We start from the raw sequence: 18,642 nt of genomic DNA on the forward strand, positions 1-18,642 counted from the left end.
CACATTTCTATGAATTCAATGTGATTGTGTACAGTCACGTAATCAGCAGGTATAAACTCAAAAATAACAACAATAAACAGATATTTCAACGTGTCTCTGAAACCCCTTCAACCGTTCGGGTTCCAGGACTTCATGAGACCTCATTCAGAGTCCAAAGCAGGACCAGGAGGCAGCAGCAGTGAGCCACGGGGGTCAGCAGGGGGCGCCACGGAGCTTCTGTCTGTAGGAGTGATCACAGCTGCAGGAAGGATGATTATATATATATTTTTTATATGTATATATATATTTTTTATATGTATATATATATTTTTATATATATGTATATATATATATATATATTTTAAATATATGTATATATATATATATATTTTTTTAATGTATATTTATTTATATATATAGTATATATATATTTATATTTATATATATTTATTTATATATATACACACGTTCATAGTTCAGCTCGTCGCAGTGACGTTACGTCGCTGTGCGTGGCGCGTGCCTGGCTGGAGGCGTCACCATGGCAACGTGTTGGGTGACCTGACACGGTCCGGTGGAACCGACAGAGACGAGACGTTCCCGCTGCGTCTCCGGTGATAACGGAAGTTCACCGGCGGAGAGATTCGGCCGCAGGTTCGTGTGTTTCTACCGTTTCTTGTTTACGTGAAGTAACGTTCCTTGTTTACGTGGAGTGACGTTTCTTCTTTACGAGGCGGAAGTTCCAATATAATAACTTGCATCCTGTTGCGAGTAAAAGCGTCGCCGTCGTCAGTATGTGCTTTTATTTTGAAGTATTTCTTATATTTCAATCTGATTATTTCCTCCACCGGTAGAATGTTAACATTAAACATGATTATTATCCAACATGTTACAGATAAATCTCCACTAACACACTGTTTTAATGTTTTACATAACTTTATTTAATCTAATTTATATACTTATGTTTGTTACCTTTCCTATATTAATATTTGTTGATATTTAGTTTTGACTCTTAATTCATAGTTTGTCTGACGGTCAGATAAAAGAGTAGAAAGTGACCTAATGGTAAAGTACTGCAGTGCCCCTGGTGGTGTGTGGTGGTCCCTGCAGGGTCCGATGGAGCGCTACGAGTCCCTGGGTCTGGTCGGCGAGGGCAGCTACGGCACCGTGCTGAAGTGCCGTCACCGAGACTCCGGCCGCCTCGTCGCCATCAAGAAGTTTGTGGACTCGGACGATGACAAGACGGTGAAGAAGATCGCCCTGAGGGAGATCAAGCTGCTACGGGTGACTGTCAATCAATCAATCAATCAATCAATCAATCAATCTGCCGGCTGATCAATAAGGAAATGATAACAATTCTAGAAATAATGACTAAATACTTCCTGTTTGCATCACCAGCTGTTCCCACCCTCGTTGCCTAGCAACCAGAAATTAAAAGAGTTATATAACTAACATTATCTGATTAAAATGTTCATCTTTTGATTTAAACCCCGATGGAGGATTTGAATCTGGGCCACCAGTAGACCGTGTTGCCACAGTTAAGCGGTATTCAGTCGGTTGCATTCTGCAGAAACACCACTAGATGCCACCAAATCCCCGCACACTGTACCTTTAAGAAACAGCTGCTCATTTCGCATTTCTCTCAACTTTTCTAACCCTTCAAGCAACTGCGTCACGACAACCTGGTGAACCTTCTGGAGGTGTGGAAGCGTCGCCGCCGCTGGTATCTGGTGTTCGAGTTCGTGGAGCGAACCCTCCTGGATGATCTGGAGCAGAACCCGAGCGGACTGGACCTGAACACCAGCCGGCGGTACCTGTACCAGATCCTGAGGGCGGCAGCCTTCTGCCACCAGCAGAACGTGAGGACGAATTCCAATACGGAAACCAACGGTGTCCTCTAGGTGCTCCTAGCTGACAGCCTCCTTCTATCACCTGGTTCCTTCCCAGATCATCCACCGCGACGTCAAACCGGAGAACATCCTCATCTCTCAGAGCGGCGTGGTGAAGATGTGTGACTTCGGCTTTGCCCGGACCATGGCCTCCCCCGCTGACGGTGGCGTCTACACCGACTACGTGGCCACCCGCTGGTACCGAGCACCTGAACTGCTGGTGGGAGATACCAAGTATGGCAAGTAGGTGTCGGTGTGAGCAACTGAGGATGTGTTGGCATGTTGTTGGTGATACAGGTGCTAACAGGTGTGTGTGTGTGTAGACCGGTCGATGTGTGGGCGGTCGGTTGTCTGTTATTGGAGATGTTAACAGGTCAGCCTCTGTTTCCCGGAGACTCCGACTTGGACCAGATCTACCACATCGTCCGGTGCTTCGGTAAGCACACCAGCTAGCTGACGACATGCTAAATCTCCTCTTCTGCCGCCTTCAACACAAGTGTGCTGTGTCCTGTCGTCCCAGGCAACCTGACGGCTCATCACCAGGAGTTGTTCTACAGGAATCCCGTCTTCTCCGGAGTCAGACTTCCCGAATGTTCCGGCAGAGTCCAACTAGATCAACGCTTCCCAGCAATAGCACCGGCCGCCCTGGACCTGGCTCAGGTACAGCCGAGACTAAAGTCACATTACAAATATTTTAATTGACCTTCTGTGTTGTCTTTAAAAGAGTTTTTCATCTTGTTGACAGAAAACCAGGATGAGATTTTCTACTTCTAGATGTAGATTTGAGTGGACTGGACTTGACCTGTGACTTGGATTAGCCTGTCTTGACTTGAGTGTTGTCTCTTTCAGAGTTGTCTCCACATGGATCCAGAAAGACGAGCTCAGTGTTCAGAACTGCTAGAACATCTTCTGTTCACACAAGACTCTTTCCACATCAGGTAGTTTTATTTTTACAAACTTCCTCCAGAGCTTATTGGTCTCATAAGATAAAATGATGTATTCCAGTCCCACCCTGAGAGAAAGACCTTTGAGTCAGAGTGATGGTGATACCAAGAGTCAAACCACCAACATTAGAGTTACTGAGCTTCTTCATCTTCCTCTGTACATTTACAGGTTTGTGGAAGAGCTGAATGCTAAGATCCAAAAAGACCACAGAGAAAACTCTACCCTTCCCAAAATAACCAAAACATCAAGACGAGAGAGGAGCGAAGGGGATGACAAGAACCGGAGAAGCAAAGACAGGAAACCAGCTGACGGTGTGGATGAGAAGGTCAACAAGGACACAAAAGGAAAACCACCTTCAAAGCCTTCTAAAACGATTCGCAACGCCTCAGAACCTTTGACGACCAACAAACAATCTAAAGCAGTCGGAGCAAAGATCATCGGTAATGCATCAAAAACGCTTGTGGGTAAACCGGTAAAAACAACCGGTGCAGAGCTTTTTACAACCCTGACTTCTGATTCATCAGAGGCCACCAAGCCTGCAACCAATGGGAAAGATGCCTCTCCAGAGCCGAGGGAAGACCCTCTGGAAAAGATGGATTCTAATGACTCAGACAAAATTGTGTCATGTGTTCCTGAGAAAAATGTGCTAGACATCAGGAGATCCTCCAAATCAGATCCAAGTCAAGACTTTGGGAAGGGAAGGAACAACTCAAACACTAAAGTGCCCAAATGGTCTAAAAGCTCAACTACTGACAATCCAAGTGGGAGTTCATATCCTAAAGCTTCTTTGAAGTCAACCAGAGACGCTCACTTACAGAACATGGGTCCAAAGTCCACAACAGAATACCTTGAAGGTGCTTCAACAGTGGTAACTTCTAAAATATCAAATGGTGATCAATTAGAGACGATCTTGACACTTAGAGCGCCTCAATGGCCTAGCAATGACGACATTGAGATCATTAACCCAACTATCCCTCCCGTCAGCCAACCTCCTTCAGACCATCGTTCAAACAAAGAACCAGAGCAAAGGACTTCGGAATGTCCAAAAGTATTACCCGCAAACCCCAAACCATCCAAGACTACCTCAACTTTTGGCCCCAAAACAAGCAAAAACCACACATCTTTGACCACCAGCCCTGCAAAGGCTCTTACCTCAGATCTGTCACGGCAGTCCTCCACAGTTTTTGTAGAGGCCGGTCCTGGCCACGGCACTACAACACTACCGAAAGGAACCTCAAACTCAAAGTTGTCCAAAGCAATCTCGTCTTCAGGCACTAACCCTACCAATGACGCCTCATGTCTACCCAACAAGCCTTCGAGAGGCCTTCCAACAGACTGGGAACTTACAGCTGAAGATTCAGGTGGAGATAACAAGGAGAGTCCTGAATTCTTCAAGCCGTCCAGCATCCATCAGGATTTCAACACCTCTAAATCCAAGACCACCACAGAATCTAGAACAACCTCAACCTGCAAGCTGAAAGAAATCCCTAAAGCCAACACGTCAGTCGGGACTGCCATTCTGAGAACAATAAAGGTCTCCGATAAAGAGAACAGGGAGGATTTAGCGTTTTCTCCGTCCATCAGTGCAACAACCAAGTCGGTGGTAAATCAAACCTCGAAGCTTCCTCGAAACTCAAATCCTGAGCAAAAGAGCGACAAAGCTGAAGCTGACATAAAATCCTTGAAGACCCCTCATTTCAAATCTTTGATGGGAGAGCCTAAAACCAAGCTCGGCTCTCTTAGCAACCACACCAGGTCCAACACAACAATGAGCATAAAGAAAACTACATTTCCTGCCGAAACAAGAAAGAAACGAGACAACGCCGAGAGGGACGACTCAACGGATGTGTCCACAATCTCCGATCCAACTTCCTGCCCCCCCACAGCGACTCCAGACCACAACGCTTCTACAAGAAGCTTAGTCTTTCACAACACGGACGACGCAGACGTAGCTGAGATGGATTTGAGTGGACCACATTCCTCCCCACCTCCTCCGCCTCCTCCCTCCTCCACTCCTCTCCTCCTGCCTCCATCCTCCACGCCGCTCATCCCCTCCTTCTCTGTCGTCAGCCCGGCCAGCGATCACCTTTCCCTGGGGGCCGCCTTCCATCCCGGGACCCTCAGCTTCAGGTACACAAGTTCTCACACACCAGTACAACGTAGGCCCATTCAACGTATAACAGAAGGCGTTTCTTTGGGTTGATCACAGGTGTGTCGACAAGTCGAGGCATCACGGTGGCGTTTATAGTCGACTGTCCAACCACGTCACAGGATCGCTCACCGCTCAGGTAACCCGGGCAACCCAGGTAACCCAGGTAACCCAGGCAACTCTTCATTCAGACCCCTGCCTCTTCTTTCAGATGTCGGAGAAGAATCCAACCTGCGAGCGCCACTTCCTGTCTGATCGCTGTAACCTTGGTAATAGCGGAGGCTTCACAGTGACCAAAAGGAAGTCAGACATCTATTTCCCAGATCTGAGGAGCTCGGTGCTGCCGGAGCTCAGAGGACGAGAAGGTACGCACATATCTTATATATACACACTGATGACCTCATCAACTACAGGAAGTGACGGTGTGATGTTTCTATCAGGTAAACAGAACAAAGGCCCGAGGAAAGACAAACAACCATCAGAACCACTGCAGCAGGGTCTCAACAGGACCGACCCGCCAGCACCAGAACCAGGTTCAACATCACACTTCACTGGAATGTAGGTCAGGTCCACGTTCTGGTCCAGGTTCTGGTCCACGTTCTGGTCCACATTCAGGTCCATGTCCTGGTCCATCTCCTGGTCCATGTGCTGGTCCACGTTCTGGTTACTTTGTCAACTTAAAACAAGTGATGATGTCGAGACGAGAATAAAATGACACATTGTATGAAACGTTTTTAAAGGTTTATTTCATTATGTTAAACAAACAGCTGTTTCTTCACTGTGAAAAAGGTCTGGTTTCGGTTACGTACACAGTGTAACATTCCTTGACACCGGGATATTTAGCTACATGAATACGTGACTCGTATCCCCTAGCAACCAACAGGTCAGAGAACACTTTGATCTTTTAACGTTTAAATCTCGTCGCTGGAATCCTCCGAGGAGCCGACATCCGACCTCCTTCCCACTCTGTTTGCCGGCGCTGCAGCCAACTCATCGCTGTCCGATGATGTCACGCGGTGACCTCCTATTGGCAGAGAAGCTGCTGCAAGTCTGTTGGCCAGCAGGTAGACGAGGTCACTGATTGGTCCTACCGGAGCTGGCCTTGGCCTGATTGGTTTCCCAGTGTTCCTGCTTTCTGGTTTCCTCGGCTGTGATTGGACGGTGGGCTGTTTGGTGGTCGCCACGGCCTGCTGGGAGAACGTATTTATATTTAGTAGACTGAAATCACCTTTCAAACACAGAACCACTCATCGCCTCCTCTCTGGAGTTAAGCCCCACCTCCTCTCTAAAAAAAATGAGCTTTGTGTTTGATGACAGCATCAGTCCTTACCTTCTTGGTGGTGGGTGTAGGTCTAGGTTCAGGTGTGGTTGTGGTCTCGGGTGCAGGTGTGGTTGTGGTCCCGGGTGCAGGTGTGGTTGTGGTCCCGGGTGCAGGTGTGGTGACAAAGAAAATCCTGCAGGAGTCCACGGCCGAACCGTCGATCTCTGGAAGCTGGAACCCCGACAGCAAGGAGGCGGAGCCAGCTGGTGCAGGTTAGTGAGACATGTTAGCTACTTTACATTTAACATTAAAAAGCGTAAAAGTAAAGATAACAACAAATCACGTGAAAGAGGAGGCGGAGCTTATGAGACTCGAACAGGCATGAGAAGTGATCAAATAGAACGAGGACATAAAACAAGGAAATACTGCAATGTAAACAAAATTAACTGGAAAGAACTACAAAAGAGATGTACCGGTGGTTCTAAAGCTTTTGTGTTGTTAATGTTTAACTTATGAACAAATATAGAAAGTTATTTGTAACCTTATAAGTTTAAAGTAAAGTACCCAATACCTATGATGAGGTATTTGTTCTGACAAGATGAAATATAATCCCCTCAGACGTGATGCATTCAAGGTCTTTTGAGAACCGTTGAACCTTTACCGGCTGCTCTGAGGTCAGCCGGCGCTCCCTGCCGAGACCTGATCCTCCAGCTGCATATTTCATGGAAACACGTCTCGGTTGTTTTTCTTCTGTTTGCTGGAACGCTGCCAGGAAGACGCTGCAAAGTCCCAACAGTTCTTTGAACTCACCATCGATGCTCTGAACGCCAAGGAAGACGATGAAGACAAGGAGGAGGAAGACGACGGAGGACCGGCAGGACGCCATGATGTCAGAGAGTGAAGGGAGAGAGAGACGGTGGAAGGAGGGCGAACGAGGATGAAGAACGAAGAGGAGGGACGAAGACGTCTAGACGAAGGTTTAGTCAGAGATCTGGTGTTGCAACACGCAGGAACCATTAAAACCAGTTAATCCTCGGTAACCCCACCTCACCAACACCACCTCACCATCACCACCTCACCATCACCATCCCCACCATCATGTGATGACGTATGATTCCTGTTGCTAAGGACTTGACTGTAACAAAGAGACACCATGTTTCACAAACAGCTTGTGAAATAAAATCCCAGCAGAGATCAGTGAAGCATTAACGCTAATCTGCTTCACCTTTCCAGCAGAACAGCTGTCAGACAGGAGAGGCACCAAGTACACACACTACCAGTACACACACTACCAAGTACACACACTACCAAGTACACACACTACCAAGTACACACACTACCAGTACACACACTACCAAGTACACACACTACCAAATACAAACACTACCAAGTACACACACTACCAGTACACACTACCAATACACACACTACCAGTACACACACTACCAAATACAAACACTACCAAGTACACACACTACCAAGTATACACACTACCAATACACAAACAACCAATACACAAACTACCAATACACACACTACCAAGTACACACACTACCAAATACAAACACTACCAAGTACACACACTACCAAGTATACACACTACCAATACACAAACAACCAATACACAAACTACCAAGTACACAAACAACCAAGTACACACACTACCAATACACACACTACCAAGTACACAAACTACCAATACACACACTACCAAGTACACACACTGCCAAGTACACACACTACCAATACACACACTACCAATACACACACTACCAAGTACACACACTACCAAGTACACACACTACCAATACACAAATTACCAAGTACACACACTGCTAAGTATACACACTACCAAGTACACAAACAGTATGTACTTCTATTAGAATATAGTACTGAATTTCTCTTTGCTTTGACTGATACCGCTCAGCTGCAACCACACACACACACACACACACAGGGCTGTTTGTATCCACAGTTTCTATGGCAGCGAGTGTCTGCTTACATATACACCTACTGTAGTCGACGCTCTGATCATGTGATCATGTGATCATGTGATCGTGTGATCATGTGATCTGGTCGTCTCCGTGTCTGTTCATTAAAATAATTCCGTACGACATCACAGATGTAAGGAGAAATAATAAAATAACTGAGATCCAAAATGCAAATTCAGTATTTTATTTTTTTTAAATCCATAAATATAAAAATCTTGTTTTTTTAAATGATGACTTCTTTGGCTCTGTAAAGTGCAATAATTTGAAGTTAATACCCTGCAGGGCGGTGAGGAGTGAATACATAATTAATAACTTCGTTAACAGGAAAAACAAATCAGATCTGTTTCTGATTTTAAGACATTAATTATCTGGAAATTAAAAAACTATAAAAATAATATATCATGATGATGATGATGATGATGATGGGGGTCTAGGTGAACTTCCTGATGAAGCGTAGTTTGAGGTAGGCGATGGTGAGGAAGCAGACCGTCATGGTGGTCAGGGCCACGTGGTTCTGCCAGAGGCCCCAGCTGCTGAAGTCCACGCCCTGCTCCTCCAGAAACTCCTCCCCCGTACACCTGGAAGCAGGTACACCGCTTTACACTGACTGACTGACACACGAACTAACCAACTAACTAGCAACCATTTTTGTTTGTCGCCATGGTGACGGCGAGGACACTCACGAGATTCCCGGGGGAGTGACGCTGCTGTTGAACCCCCGACAGAAGTTCAGACCCGTGAACTCGTTGACCTGCAGAGCCTGAAGAGACCAGAGACCAGACCACTTCATGAACCGGGGTGTGTGTGTGCGTGCGTGCGTGCGTGCGTGCGTGCGTGTGTGCGTGTGTGTGTGTGACTGTGTGAGTGTGTGTGTTTGTTTGTGCGTACCCCAAGGCCGTATCGTGGGATACTCAGGTATTTCAACCAGGACAGCCAGCTGACGATGGACGGAAGATTCACCAGCAACCCCGCGAAGATCTGCACAGGAAGAGGCAGAGAGGATTCTGGGTAAAAAAGTACACTTCTTACCCCTAAAGCATCCCCTGCTTTCTGGTCTGGTGGACTCTAAATGGACCATAATGTACTAAATGAACATCATGCTGGATTGAAGAAGACTTGAAACTAGAGATTGAGACCATAAACTCATGTTTACAATGTTTACTGAGATAAAACATCAAGAGAGAAGTAGGACCATTTTCTCATAGACTTCTATACAACCAGAGAGGAGTCGCCCCCTGGTGGCCAGCAGAGAGAAGTAGGACCATTTTCTCATAGACTTCTATACAACCAGAGAGGAGTCGCCCCCTGGTGGCCAGCAGAGAGAAGTAGGACCATTTTCTCATAGACTTCTATACAACCAGAGAGGAGTCGCCCCCTGGTGGCCAGCAGAGAGAAGTAGGACCATTTTCTTATAGACTTCTATTAGGGCTGGGTTTCGATTCAAATTTCAAGAATCGGTTCGATTCCGATTTTTAAGTTTCAGAATCGATTTTTTCCGATTTTCTCAGATTCCATCCGATTCGATCCGATTTTGATCTGATTTCCGATTCGATCCGATTTCGATTCGATCCGGGGGTTAATGTTATTAAAAATGAAAAATGTATTTGAACCGTTTCCTTCACTTCATGACTGTGTAGAGAAGCAACATATTAAAACTAGTATTATATCAATATTAAACAGCAAATCTTACAAGTATTGGTAGTTACTGATGGCTGGAAGACTGATGAAAAGGTTAAGGGGTCAATCTTAAAAAAAAAAAATAAAAAAAAATCTTAAAAAAAAAAAAAATCGATCTTTGGACGTACAAATCGATAATCGGTCATTAATATGCGAATCGATTAAAAATCGGAAAATCGATTTTTTTCAACACAGCTCTAACTTCTATACAACCAGAGAGGAGTCGCCCCCTGGTGGCCAGCAGAGAGAAGTAGGACCATTTCCTCATAGACTTCTATACAACCAGAGAGGAGTCGCCCCCTGGTGGCCAGCAGAGAGAAGTAGGACCATTTTCTCATAGACTTCTATACAACCAGAGAGGAGTCGCCCCCTGGTGGCCAGCAGAGAGAAGTAGGACCCTTTTCTCATAGACTTCTATACAACCAGAGAGGAGTCGCCCCCTGGTGGCCAGCAGAGAGAAGTAGGACCATTTTCTCATAGACTTCTATACAACCAGAGAGGAGTCGCCCCCTGGTGGCCAGCAGAGAGAAGTAGGACCATTTTCTCATAGACTTCTATACAACCAGAGAGGAGTCGCCCCCTGGTGGCCAGCAGAGAGAAGTAGGAGCATTTTCTCATAGACTTCTATACAACCAGAGAGGAGTCGCCCCCTGGTGGCCAGCAGGGAGGATGCAGCAAGTATAAATATAAATCTATCTAACAGAAGAGGAAGAGGAGTGATGAAGGTGTCACCATCATGAAGACACAGGCGATGGTCATGAAGATGTTGGCGATGGCGACCACCGTCTGGTCGGCAGAGATGGCGAGCGCCATGGCGGTGGCGGTGTAGGACACCAAGGTGACGGAGAACATGAAGATGAAGAAGGCTTCCACCGTCGGCTTCAGACCTGCAGGAGAAAACACCCAATCGTCAAAACTCCCAAAGGAACAATAATCACGTAAAAATACCAATAAAAGTGATTATTGATCACCGATCATGAAGTACGCCACGCAGCTGAAGACGATGGCGGGGACGGTCCTCAGCGTCAGGATGTCAGACAGGATCTTAGACAGGAAGTAGACGGACACGCGGTAGTATCCGCTGATGTACTCGTGTCTGAGGAGATGACATCATCAGTGTTACAGGTGTTTAGAGTACGTCGTGGGGACTCATAGAGGACTGAGCGTTGAACCCACATGAAGAGTTTCCTCTCCGAGATGAAGAGTTCGGCGGACGACAGCGAGCTGAAACACTGATTCACCGTGATGAAGAAGAGGGCGCCGAACCTGCAAACACCACCGCAACAGAACCCGTCGTTATAACGACGTTAAATCCACATGAGGACCACGTTAACGGTGTTCGTTACCGGTTCTGGATCCCGCTCTGGTCCTCCTGGACGTTGAAGAAAATGGCTCCTACGACCAGAGCCAGGAACAGCGTCACCGCCACCTGAACACCAGGAAGAGGAACCGTCAGGGAACCCAACGTGACCCCGGGTTCACCGAGGAACCGGCACCGAGGAACGGTTACTGCAGTTTATTATTACGTTCTAAAGCCTCAAAATTATTTATTTAACTATTTCATAAATAAACAGGATGTATATTTTAATAAATACGTTTCTTTGTAACACTTTTTTTCAGTTGGAGCACCATCTGGTGGCCACGGGAGGAACTGCAGCTTCACATACTTTAAACCAGGTCCAGGTTAAAGAAATCCTGCATTTAGTATTTCTTTACTTTCTTCTTCCCTTTAGTGATCGTTATTATTATTAATATTGTTTCTTAATTAATTTTCTTCGCTGTAAAATTAATTCACATACATTTTGAAATAAAATGTAACAGTATTCGTAGTAGTACTTAATGCGACCAGCAGCCAGTAATCATGTAATCACGTAAAACTATAATTATGTAAATCTATAATTATGTTGATCTGGAGGTTCCTGCCTGAGCGACGGAGGTCTGCGGGTTCAGCATCAGGTTGCGGAACGTTCTCTGGAGAACCCATCTGAACTGGGTGAGGAACGTGGTGTTGTAGGTGATGGTTCTGGAGGGAACTCTGGTGGTGGTCTGCTTGCCCTGAAGGATCCGGTCTGAAGGAACCAGAACGGAGGACTAGACTTGTAACAGAGTTAAGTATTGAAATGAAATGTTTTTTAGAACTCTAAGAACCGACCTAACTCCGCCCTGGTCTGTCTGGAGTACTGACTGCTTCTGTATTCATCCACCAGCTTGTCTTCAATCCCTCGTCTGGACTTGGAGTCTGGATCTGGATCTGGATCTGGGGGGGGAGAAGGATGCGTGGGCGTTGCAGTAAGGAATAACAGAACCGGTGTAGTTTAGTTCACCTTGCTTGTCGGAGCTGCTGAGGAGGACGGCCGTGGAGTCTCCGTTGATCACGTCCAGGAAGAAGTCTGCAGGGTTGTTGTGGGGCTCACAGGTGTATCCTGGGAAACGAAGTCCCACACAGTCACATACAGTTACAGAATCGGATTCATCTATATATACACATGTGTTCCTACCGATGTCGGAGAAGTAGTCCAGCGCACTCTGAGCCGGCCCATGGTACACCTGGATGGTTATTATAATATAATGTAATATTAATGAGGAGAATATAAAAACACCACGGAACAAACACGCTAAATAAATATAGTATTATTATACAGACAGAAAGAGACAGAAAAGTTACAAAATATTAAGAGAAAAAAATGAGAATCCAAAAAAAAGGAAAGAGAATGAAGACTGAGGGGAGCACTGAGGACAGGTGTTGTTGCTGCAGGTGTCGGGGTTGCCATGGCGACCTGCTTGCCGTTGACCAGCAGGGTGAGGCTGTCGAACAGCCGGTAGATGGAGTAGCGTGGCTGGTGGATGGACAGGATGATGGTGCGGCCGCTGTTCGCCATCCTGCAGGGACAGGAAGTTCATCAGGTTTCAGGTGTGTGTGTGTGTGTGTGTGTGTTTGTGTGTGTGTGTGTGTGTGTGTGTGTGTGTGTGTGTACCTCTTCAGCAGCAGCAGGACAGAGTTGGCTGTGCTGGCGTCGAGGCCAGTCGTCGGTTCGTCCAGGAAGAGGACCGGCGGGTCGATGATGAGCTCCATGCCGATGTTCGTCCTCTTCCTCTCGCCGCCGGAGATCCCCCGAATCAGCTGAGTGCCCACCTACACACACACACACACACACTTGACTATCTTGATTGTCATTCTTTTTTATTATTTATTTGTGGAAAGATCATTTATTTTATTTTATTCGTCCCTCCTCTTCCTCGGCTCCTCACCCTGGAGTCGGCCACCCGGCCGAGTCCCAGCTCCTGGATCAGTTTGTTGACCTTCTCCTCCTTCTCCTCCTGAGAGACAGATGCTGGGAGGCGCAGCGCCGCCGAGAAGCTGAAGTTCTGTCTGACCGTCAGCGTTCCCATCACCACGTCGTCCTGGAGACGGGAAACCCCGGCAACCGCCGGCAACGGCCGTCAGCAACCACCGTCAGCAACCACCAACCAATCAACTTCTTCATATCGTACCGCTGGTTTCTTTAGATCTGACTTCCTGTCTGACTTCCTGTCTGACTTCCTGCCTGACTTCCTGTCTGACTTCCTATCTGACTTCCTGCCTGTCTTCCTGCCTGACTTCCTGCCTGTCTTCCTGCCTGTCTTCCTATCTGACTTCCTGCCTGTCTTCCTGCCTGACTTCCTGCCTGTCTTCCTATCTGACTTCCTGCCTGTCTTCCTGCCTGTCTTCCTGCCTGTCTTCCTATCTGACTTCCTGCCTGACTTCCTGCCTGTCTTCCTGCCTGTCTTCCTATCTGACTTCCTGCCTGTCTTCCTATCTGACTTCCTGTCTGTCTTCCTATCTGACTTCCTGTCTGTCTGTCTTCCTGCCTGTCTCACCCACCTGCACCACGTATCCAGACAGACACTTGAAGTTAGGGGGCTGATGAGCTCCGTCGATCAGAACCTCCCCTGAGAGACCAGCAGGATCCTTCCTGGCAGCCAAAACATCCAAAAACCTGAAGGACAAACGGATCCGGTTCAGGGTTTTCAATCAGAGGCAGGATTCTCTTAAAAAACGCTGACTCATCAAATATAATCAATCAGGAAGTGGCGGATACTCACGAGGACTTCCCGCTGCCCGTCGCTCCCATGATGGCGTTCAGACCAGACTTCATGATCCCGCTGGGGGGGTGGACAGGAAGAGGGTTTAATGATCAGGTCCACAAAGAAGACCGTAATCCTGAATCCCTCTAGACACCGTCCTTCTTTAACACTGGCCACAGTGCTGCTAGAGAACCAAGCTAGCCGATTCCATTCTTATGCTAAACTAAGCTAAAAGTCTAGCATGTAGTTCATTAATCTCAATCTGTTGTGTTAGAAGTGACTCAGCAGTTCTGTTAGAAGTGACTCAGCAGTTCTGTTAGAAGTGACTCAGCAGTTGTCTTGTTTTGCAGTTGGTGAACTTTAACACGTGTTGACATATTCTTTGAGGAAGTGAAAGTATTTAGTGGTTTTGAAAACTCAGCGTTTTGTAATAGTTTGATTCATGTTTGGGTCTTTTTCCTGACTCAGGATCAGGTCTCAGGATCAGGACTCAGGATCAGGACTTGCTTCTGTCTTTGCTCGTACTTTAAACTTTCTAAGGAACAGAGTTACTCAGTTCCGTTTTTGATGAAACTGCTGAGAAATATATATTTATTTTTTAACTGGTCATCAGTCAGCAAATCATAAAACATGACACTGCGTTTTTCTCCTCCTGAACTAAGATGACATTAGCACTAAACATAAAGTACAGCCGATCAGCCTCAGTATTCATAAAACCAAATATTGGTCAAACTTTCAGAAGATCAACAAAGTTACCACAAAGTCATGTAATAATAATACAATAATATAATTGTAGTATTTGTTCCTCATTTTAAGAGATTTCACTGAAAGCTCGGTACAGGGTTCCTACACTTTCAAAGTCAAATTCAAGCACTTTTCAAGCATTTCAAGCTGCATTTCCATGCTTTTCCAGCACCTTCCTGCTGTGGTAAACTATACTAAAACTCAAGTGTTTTCAAGGATTTCCAGCACCCGTACCAACCCTGAGATTCGTCCTCTGGGAACCACGGATGTCTTAACAAATGTTGTTATTTAGACGTTGGGATGTTGAAGGACCTCGACATTTGACCCAGAGCGGTTCAATGATCAACACGGCGAGCAGTAAAACCCGCTGCCGTCAACCGTGTGCACACTGCCCTTTGACACGCTGCCGCTTCCATCGCACGGTCGTTTTCATAACAGATCATAATCACAGAGAGGTTATCGACAGGTGTAGCTGTAGAATATTAACTCTCGCTGAGCTAAAGCTAACGTTGGTTTGTCTAACGCTAACGTTGTGTATCTAAAGCTAACGTTGGTTTGTTTAAAGCTAACGGTATCTAAAGGTAATGTTGGTTTGTATTAAGCTTACGTTGGTTTGTTTAAAGCTAATGTTGGTTTGTTTAAAGGTAATGTTGGTTTGTTTAAAGCTAACGTTGGTTTGTCTAAAGCTAACATTGGTTTGTTTAAAGCTAACGTAGGTTTGTTTAAAGCTAACGTAGGTTTGTCTAAAACTTACTTTCGTTTATAAAGCTAACGTAGGTTTGCCTAAAGCTAGCGTTGGTTTGTTTAAAGCTAACGTTGGTTTGTTTAAAGCTAACGTTGGTTTGTCTAAAGCTAACATTGGTTTGTTTAAAGCTAACGTAGGTTTGTTTAAAGCTAACGTTGGTTTGTCTAAAGCTAACGTTGGTTTGTCTAAAGCTAACGTTGTTTTTCCGATGTATTTAGGTTGTTGAGATATTCTCAGCCTGAATACACAGATTTCTTCAGGTCACTAGAATGTGAAACCCTGAAGGTTTTCCAAGAAGTCCTGTTTGATCCAGACCGGATCCAGGTCTGTAGGCAGGTCAGCATCCTGTCTCTGTGTCTGTTTGTTGGTTTAGACTGGGACTCATTGTGTGTGTGTGTGTGTGTGTGTGTGTGTGTGTGTGTGTGTGTGTGTGTGTGTGTGTGTGTGTGTGTGTATGTGTGTGTGTGTGTGTGTGTGTGTCCGATTGATCGGGTCACGTTCCTGTCCAGGTGTCCCCCCGTCGGCACGTAGACAAATAACACACACACAATGGCGGCTATCGGGTTCAAATACAGAAAACATCCGAGGGAAGAAACGAGTGTTGTTGAGTTTTAAGAGGCAGTGTGGAGCATCGAGGGGCATGGTTTATATTATATATATATTTATATCTATATATATATATATAGATATAAATATTATATTGTAGCAATAGTTTGTCCGTACATTTTATTTCGCCTGTAATCTTGTTTCCATGGCTACAGACTCACTTGAGGTCGATGAGGATGTCTTTGGTCGTTCCCTTCCTCCGACACAAGCAGCTTCCTCCCTGAGTCACCTTGTAGTGGATGTTGTGGAAGCTGACGGTGGCGCCGGGACGCTGGTCACCAAGACGATGGTCACCTGTAGACTGAAAAACAGCTGGTACTTCTCCAAACGGACATATTCACAACATTTTAGACGTTGACATGGAGGGAGGAGGGAGGAAGGAAGGAAAGAGTGAGGAGGGAGGGACAAAGGAAGGAGGATGGAGAGAGGGAAGGAAGGAAGAATGAGGAAAGGAGTGATGAGGGAAGGAGTGAGGGAGGAAGGAAGGAATGAGGGAAGGAAGGGAGGAAGGGAGGAGGGAAGGAAGGGAGGAAGGAGTGATGAGGGAAGGAGTGAGGGAGGAAGGAAGGAATGAGGGAAGGAAGGGAGGAAGGAAGGGAGGAAGGGAGGAGGGAAGGAAGGGAGGAGGATGGAGGGAAGGATTATGAAGAAGGAAGTGTAGAAGAAAATGCGTTCCCTCACAGTTTTATTTTGATCTCATACTAATATTCCTTTCTCTTGTACTTGAACTTCAAATGTCCTGCTGCTCCTATTTGATTGCGGTTAACTTTTGTTATCCTGATGAGAAGAACTTTTGTCTTTCCCCTTTCCAGGACCGACTCCGAAACATCCTTATCTCACATTGATTGATCGAGGCCTGATGAATGGACCCTGTTGTGACATTGTGTAGAGAAACCCAGCTGTCCAGAGAGGAGACACACATTTGTCTTTCCCAGGAAGTCTCTTCCTCTTGGAAGTGACGTGTATTGAATCAATGCAAGCTTTAGCCCCACTCTTGTCAGAAAGGATTTTAAAGCAACGCTGTGACTTCCTTCTTCCACTGTCTGTGATTAAACCGCATCTGAACCAGCCACAGAAATGGACCTGAGGAGTGTTTCTTCCACAGAAGGAAGGAGGATGGAGGGAGGGAAGTAAGGAAGGAAGGAGGATGGAGGGAAGGATTATGAAGGAGTAGGGATGGAGTGAGGAGGTACCTGGTGTTTGGAGGCTCCATTCTGTTCCATCTCTACCTCCACATGACGGTCCGGCATCGTTTCCTCCTGAAACACTGAAGTTTAACTCTCACTGTTTATTTATATTCACTCATTCATCATCATCCATAACGCACTAGCATTTAATATCTCATCTCCTGGTGTTAATATCTTGATATCTGGTTTGTTATTTTGTGGTCCTCCTCGTTGTTTTAATGTTTACTTTCAGTCTGAAAGTCGAACTCAACGTTCAGCTGAACAAACATCCCACTCCACTGTTTGAACCTTCGATCCCGTTTCTCCGTCAAAATCGCATCGAAGCAACAATAAAGTTCATCTCCGGGGTCAGCGATTCATCTGACCTTTGACCCCCCCACGCTCACGTTTTCATGATCGTAAATCGCCCGTTAAAGTCAACGTTAGCCGCTAAACCTCATTCTTACTTCCTGCCTCCGTACAAACAGGTGAAAGTATGCTGTTACAAGATATTTACTGTGTACTTGAAGTAAAAGTACATTAGAACTCTACGTAAACAGTAATACTAATTATGCAACGTGACTCGTAGCAGAATAATATACATGACAATAATGAATGTTTACGTCACTTTAAGGTAAATATATTTACTTCCCATAATAGAGTCGTATCTGTCATATGACATCATCGAAGTATAAAGTATCAGAAGAGTACCTGGAGGTTGTACTTGTGCTTTCCAGCAGACGGATGAAGAGTTGTTACTCAGCAGACGGACGTCCTCGAGTCTGTGTCAACGCTGAAACTGTTTTATGACTGAAGGCTGGGTTCCTCTCTCTCTCTCTCTCTCTCTCTCTCTCTCTCTCTCTCTCTCTCTCTCTCTCTCTCTGTCTCTCTCTCTCTCTCTCCACCACTCATAGTAAAACATGATGTAAGGACTCATAAATCAGGATGTGATATTCTAACCAGCAGGAAATGAAAGCTCTCAGCTGTAAATAATTCAACAGAGCATTCCTCAATATTGGACCTGAGAAAAAAAAAAAAAAAAGATTAACAAAAAAAAAAAAACACACATTTATAAAAACTAAATAACAAATGAAAACGTGAATATTTAATATTTATAAAACCACATTTTAATAAAGATGTCCAGTACATATTAATGTCAACAAAAAATACAAATCCTTACGTTTTTTGACCCAAATACAGCTGATATAATTTATATTTAATAACACGTTTCAAACCAACCTGTTTAAACTTTTTAATATTAATTATTTTTTTCACGGTGGCCGGACTTTCATTTGTGGATCATAATTAATGTAATTGTATTAATTATTATGTTTTATACATAAATACATATTATACATGATTAATATGTGATCCACCGCTCTCGCGACGTCTCTCTCGCGACATCTTGTGGTTCTACGTAAACATCTC

General features: G+C 45.4%; 3 protein-coding genes across 8 annotated transcripts; 1 reads left to right on the forward strand and 2 right to left on the reverse strand.

Moving 5' to 3' along the window:
* Positions 1-526: 526 nt before the first annotated feature.
* On the forward strand, positions 527-5,527 carry LOC311008612 (uncharacterized protein). 2 transcript variants are annotated; one of them, XM_084002362.1, is made up of 11 exons: positions 527-630; positions 1,087-1,260; positions 1,641-1,835; positions 1,924-2,108; positions 2,189-2,301; positions 2,386-2,525; positions 2,715-2,803; positions 2,979-4,940; positions 5,020-5,098; positions 5,171-5,324; positions 5,400-5,527. In XM_084002362.1, exons 2-11 carry the CDS (start codon positions 1,093-1,095, stop codon positions 5,519-5,521), a joined length of 3,207 nt encoding a protein of 1,068 aa, XP_083858488.1. In that variant the 5' UTR covers positions 527-630; positions 1,087-1,092; the 3' UTR covers positions 5,522-5,527. The 2 variants fall into 2 exon arrangements, with proteins under 2 accessions (XP_083858488.1, XP_083858487.1); XM_084002361.1 differs by lacking the exon at positions 527-630 and having other exon boundaries at positions 871-1,260.
* Positions 5,528-5,870: 343 nt separating this feature from the next.
* On the reverse strand, positions 5,871-8,150 carry LOC311008667 (uncharacterized protein; the record flags this gene model as incomplete). Of its 2 annotated transcripts, none has more annotated exons than XM_084002477.1 (3): positions 7,031-8,150; positions 6,290-6,483; positions 5,871-6,146 (listed from the first exon to the last, which is right to left on the reverse strand). In XM_084002477.1, exons 1-3 carry the CDS (start codon positions 7,104-7,106, stop codon positions 5,871-5,873), a joined length of 546 nt encoding a protein of 181 aa, XP_083858603.1. In that variant the 5' UTR covers positions 7,107-8,150. The 2 variants fall into 2 exon arrangements, with proteins under 2 accessions (XP_083858603.1, XP_083858602.1); XM_084002476.1 differs by having other exon boundaries at positions 5,871-6,149.
* A 254-nt stretch (positions 8,151-8,404) lies between these two features.
* LOC311008620 (broad substrate specificity ATP-binding cassette transporter ABCG2-like) lies at positions 8,405-18,060 on the reverse strand. Of its 4 annotated transcripts, none has more exons than XM_084002382.1 (19): positions 17,926-18,060; positions 17,242-17,315; positions 16,210-16,349; positions 13,972-14,031; positions 13,751-13,865; positions 13,138-13,290; positions 12,864-13,021; positions 12,666-12,768; positions 12,387-12,435; positions 12,213-12,311; positions 12,041-12,145; positions 11,812-11,957; positions 11,235-11,317; positions 11,065-11,154; positions 10,860-10,984; positions 10,621-10,775; positions 9,100-9,189; positions 8,895-8,971; positions 8,405-8,789 (listed from the first exon to the last, which is right to left on the reverse strand). In XM_084002382.1, exons 2-19 carry the CDS (start codon positions 17,296-17,298, stop codon positions 8,642-8,644), a joined length of 1,953 nt encoding a protein of 650 aa, XP_083858508.1. In that variant the 5' UTR covers positions 17,299-17,315; positions 17,926-18,060; the 3' UTR covers positions 8,405-8,641. The 4 variants fall into 4 exon arrangements, with proteins under 4 accessions (XP_083858508.1, XP_083858506.1, XP_083858507.1 ...); XM_084002380.1 differs by having other exon boundaries at positions 12,041-12,139; positions 12,195-12,311; XM_084002381.1 differs by having other exon boundaries at positions 12,041-12,139; positions 12,195-12,311; positions 17,242-17,307; positions 17,926-18,049.
* Between the last annotated feature and the right edge of the window lie 582 nt (positions 18,061-18,642).

Source organism: Eutrigla gurnardus (assembly GCF_963514095.1).
Source record: "Eutrigla gurnardus genome assembly, chromosome: 23".
In the NCBI taxonomy this organism is placed as follows: domain Eukaryota; kingdom Metazoa; phylum Chordata; class Actinopteri; order Perciformes; family Triglidae; genus Eutrigla; species Eutrigla gurnardus.

What these genes read in the sequence shown, in the direction of transcription:
- LOC311008620 (XM_084002380.1), bottom strand. Translation starts at nt 17,298, where the DNA reads ATGCCGGACCGTCATGTGGAGGTAGAGATGGAACAGAATGGAGCCTCC. An exon ending in TGTCTGGATACGTGGTGCAG is followed by an intron (nt 13,291 to 13,750) that starts GTGGGTGAGACA and finishes TCCCGTCTCCAG; the next exon opens with GACGACGTGGTGATGGGAAC. An exon ending in CGCAGACCTCCGTCGCTCAG is followed by an intron (nt 11,318 to 11,811) that starts GCAGGAACCTCC and finishes CCTGGTGTTCAG; the next exon opens with GTGGCGGTGACGCTGTTCCT.
- LOC311008612 (XM_084002361.1), top strand. Translation starts at nt 1,039, where the DNA reads ATGGTAAAGTACTGCAGTGCCCCTGGTGGTGTGTGGTGGTCCCTGCAG. An exon ending in CAAGACTCTTTCCACATCAG is followed by an intron (nt 2,804 to 2,978) that starts GTAGTTTTATTT and finishes GTACATTTACAG; the next exon opens with GTTTGTGGAAGAGCTGAATG. An exon ending in GGAGCTCAGAGGACGAGAAG is followed by an intron (nt 5,325 to 5,399) that starts GTACGCACATAT and finishes TGTTTCTATCAG; the next exon opens with GTAAACAGAACAAAGGCCCG.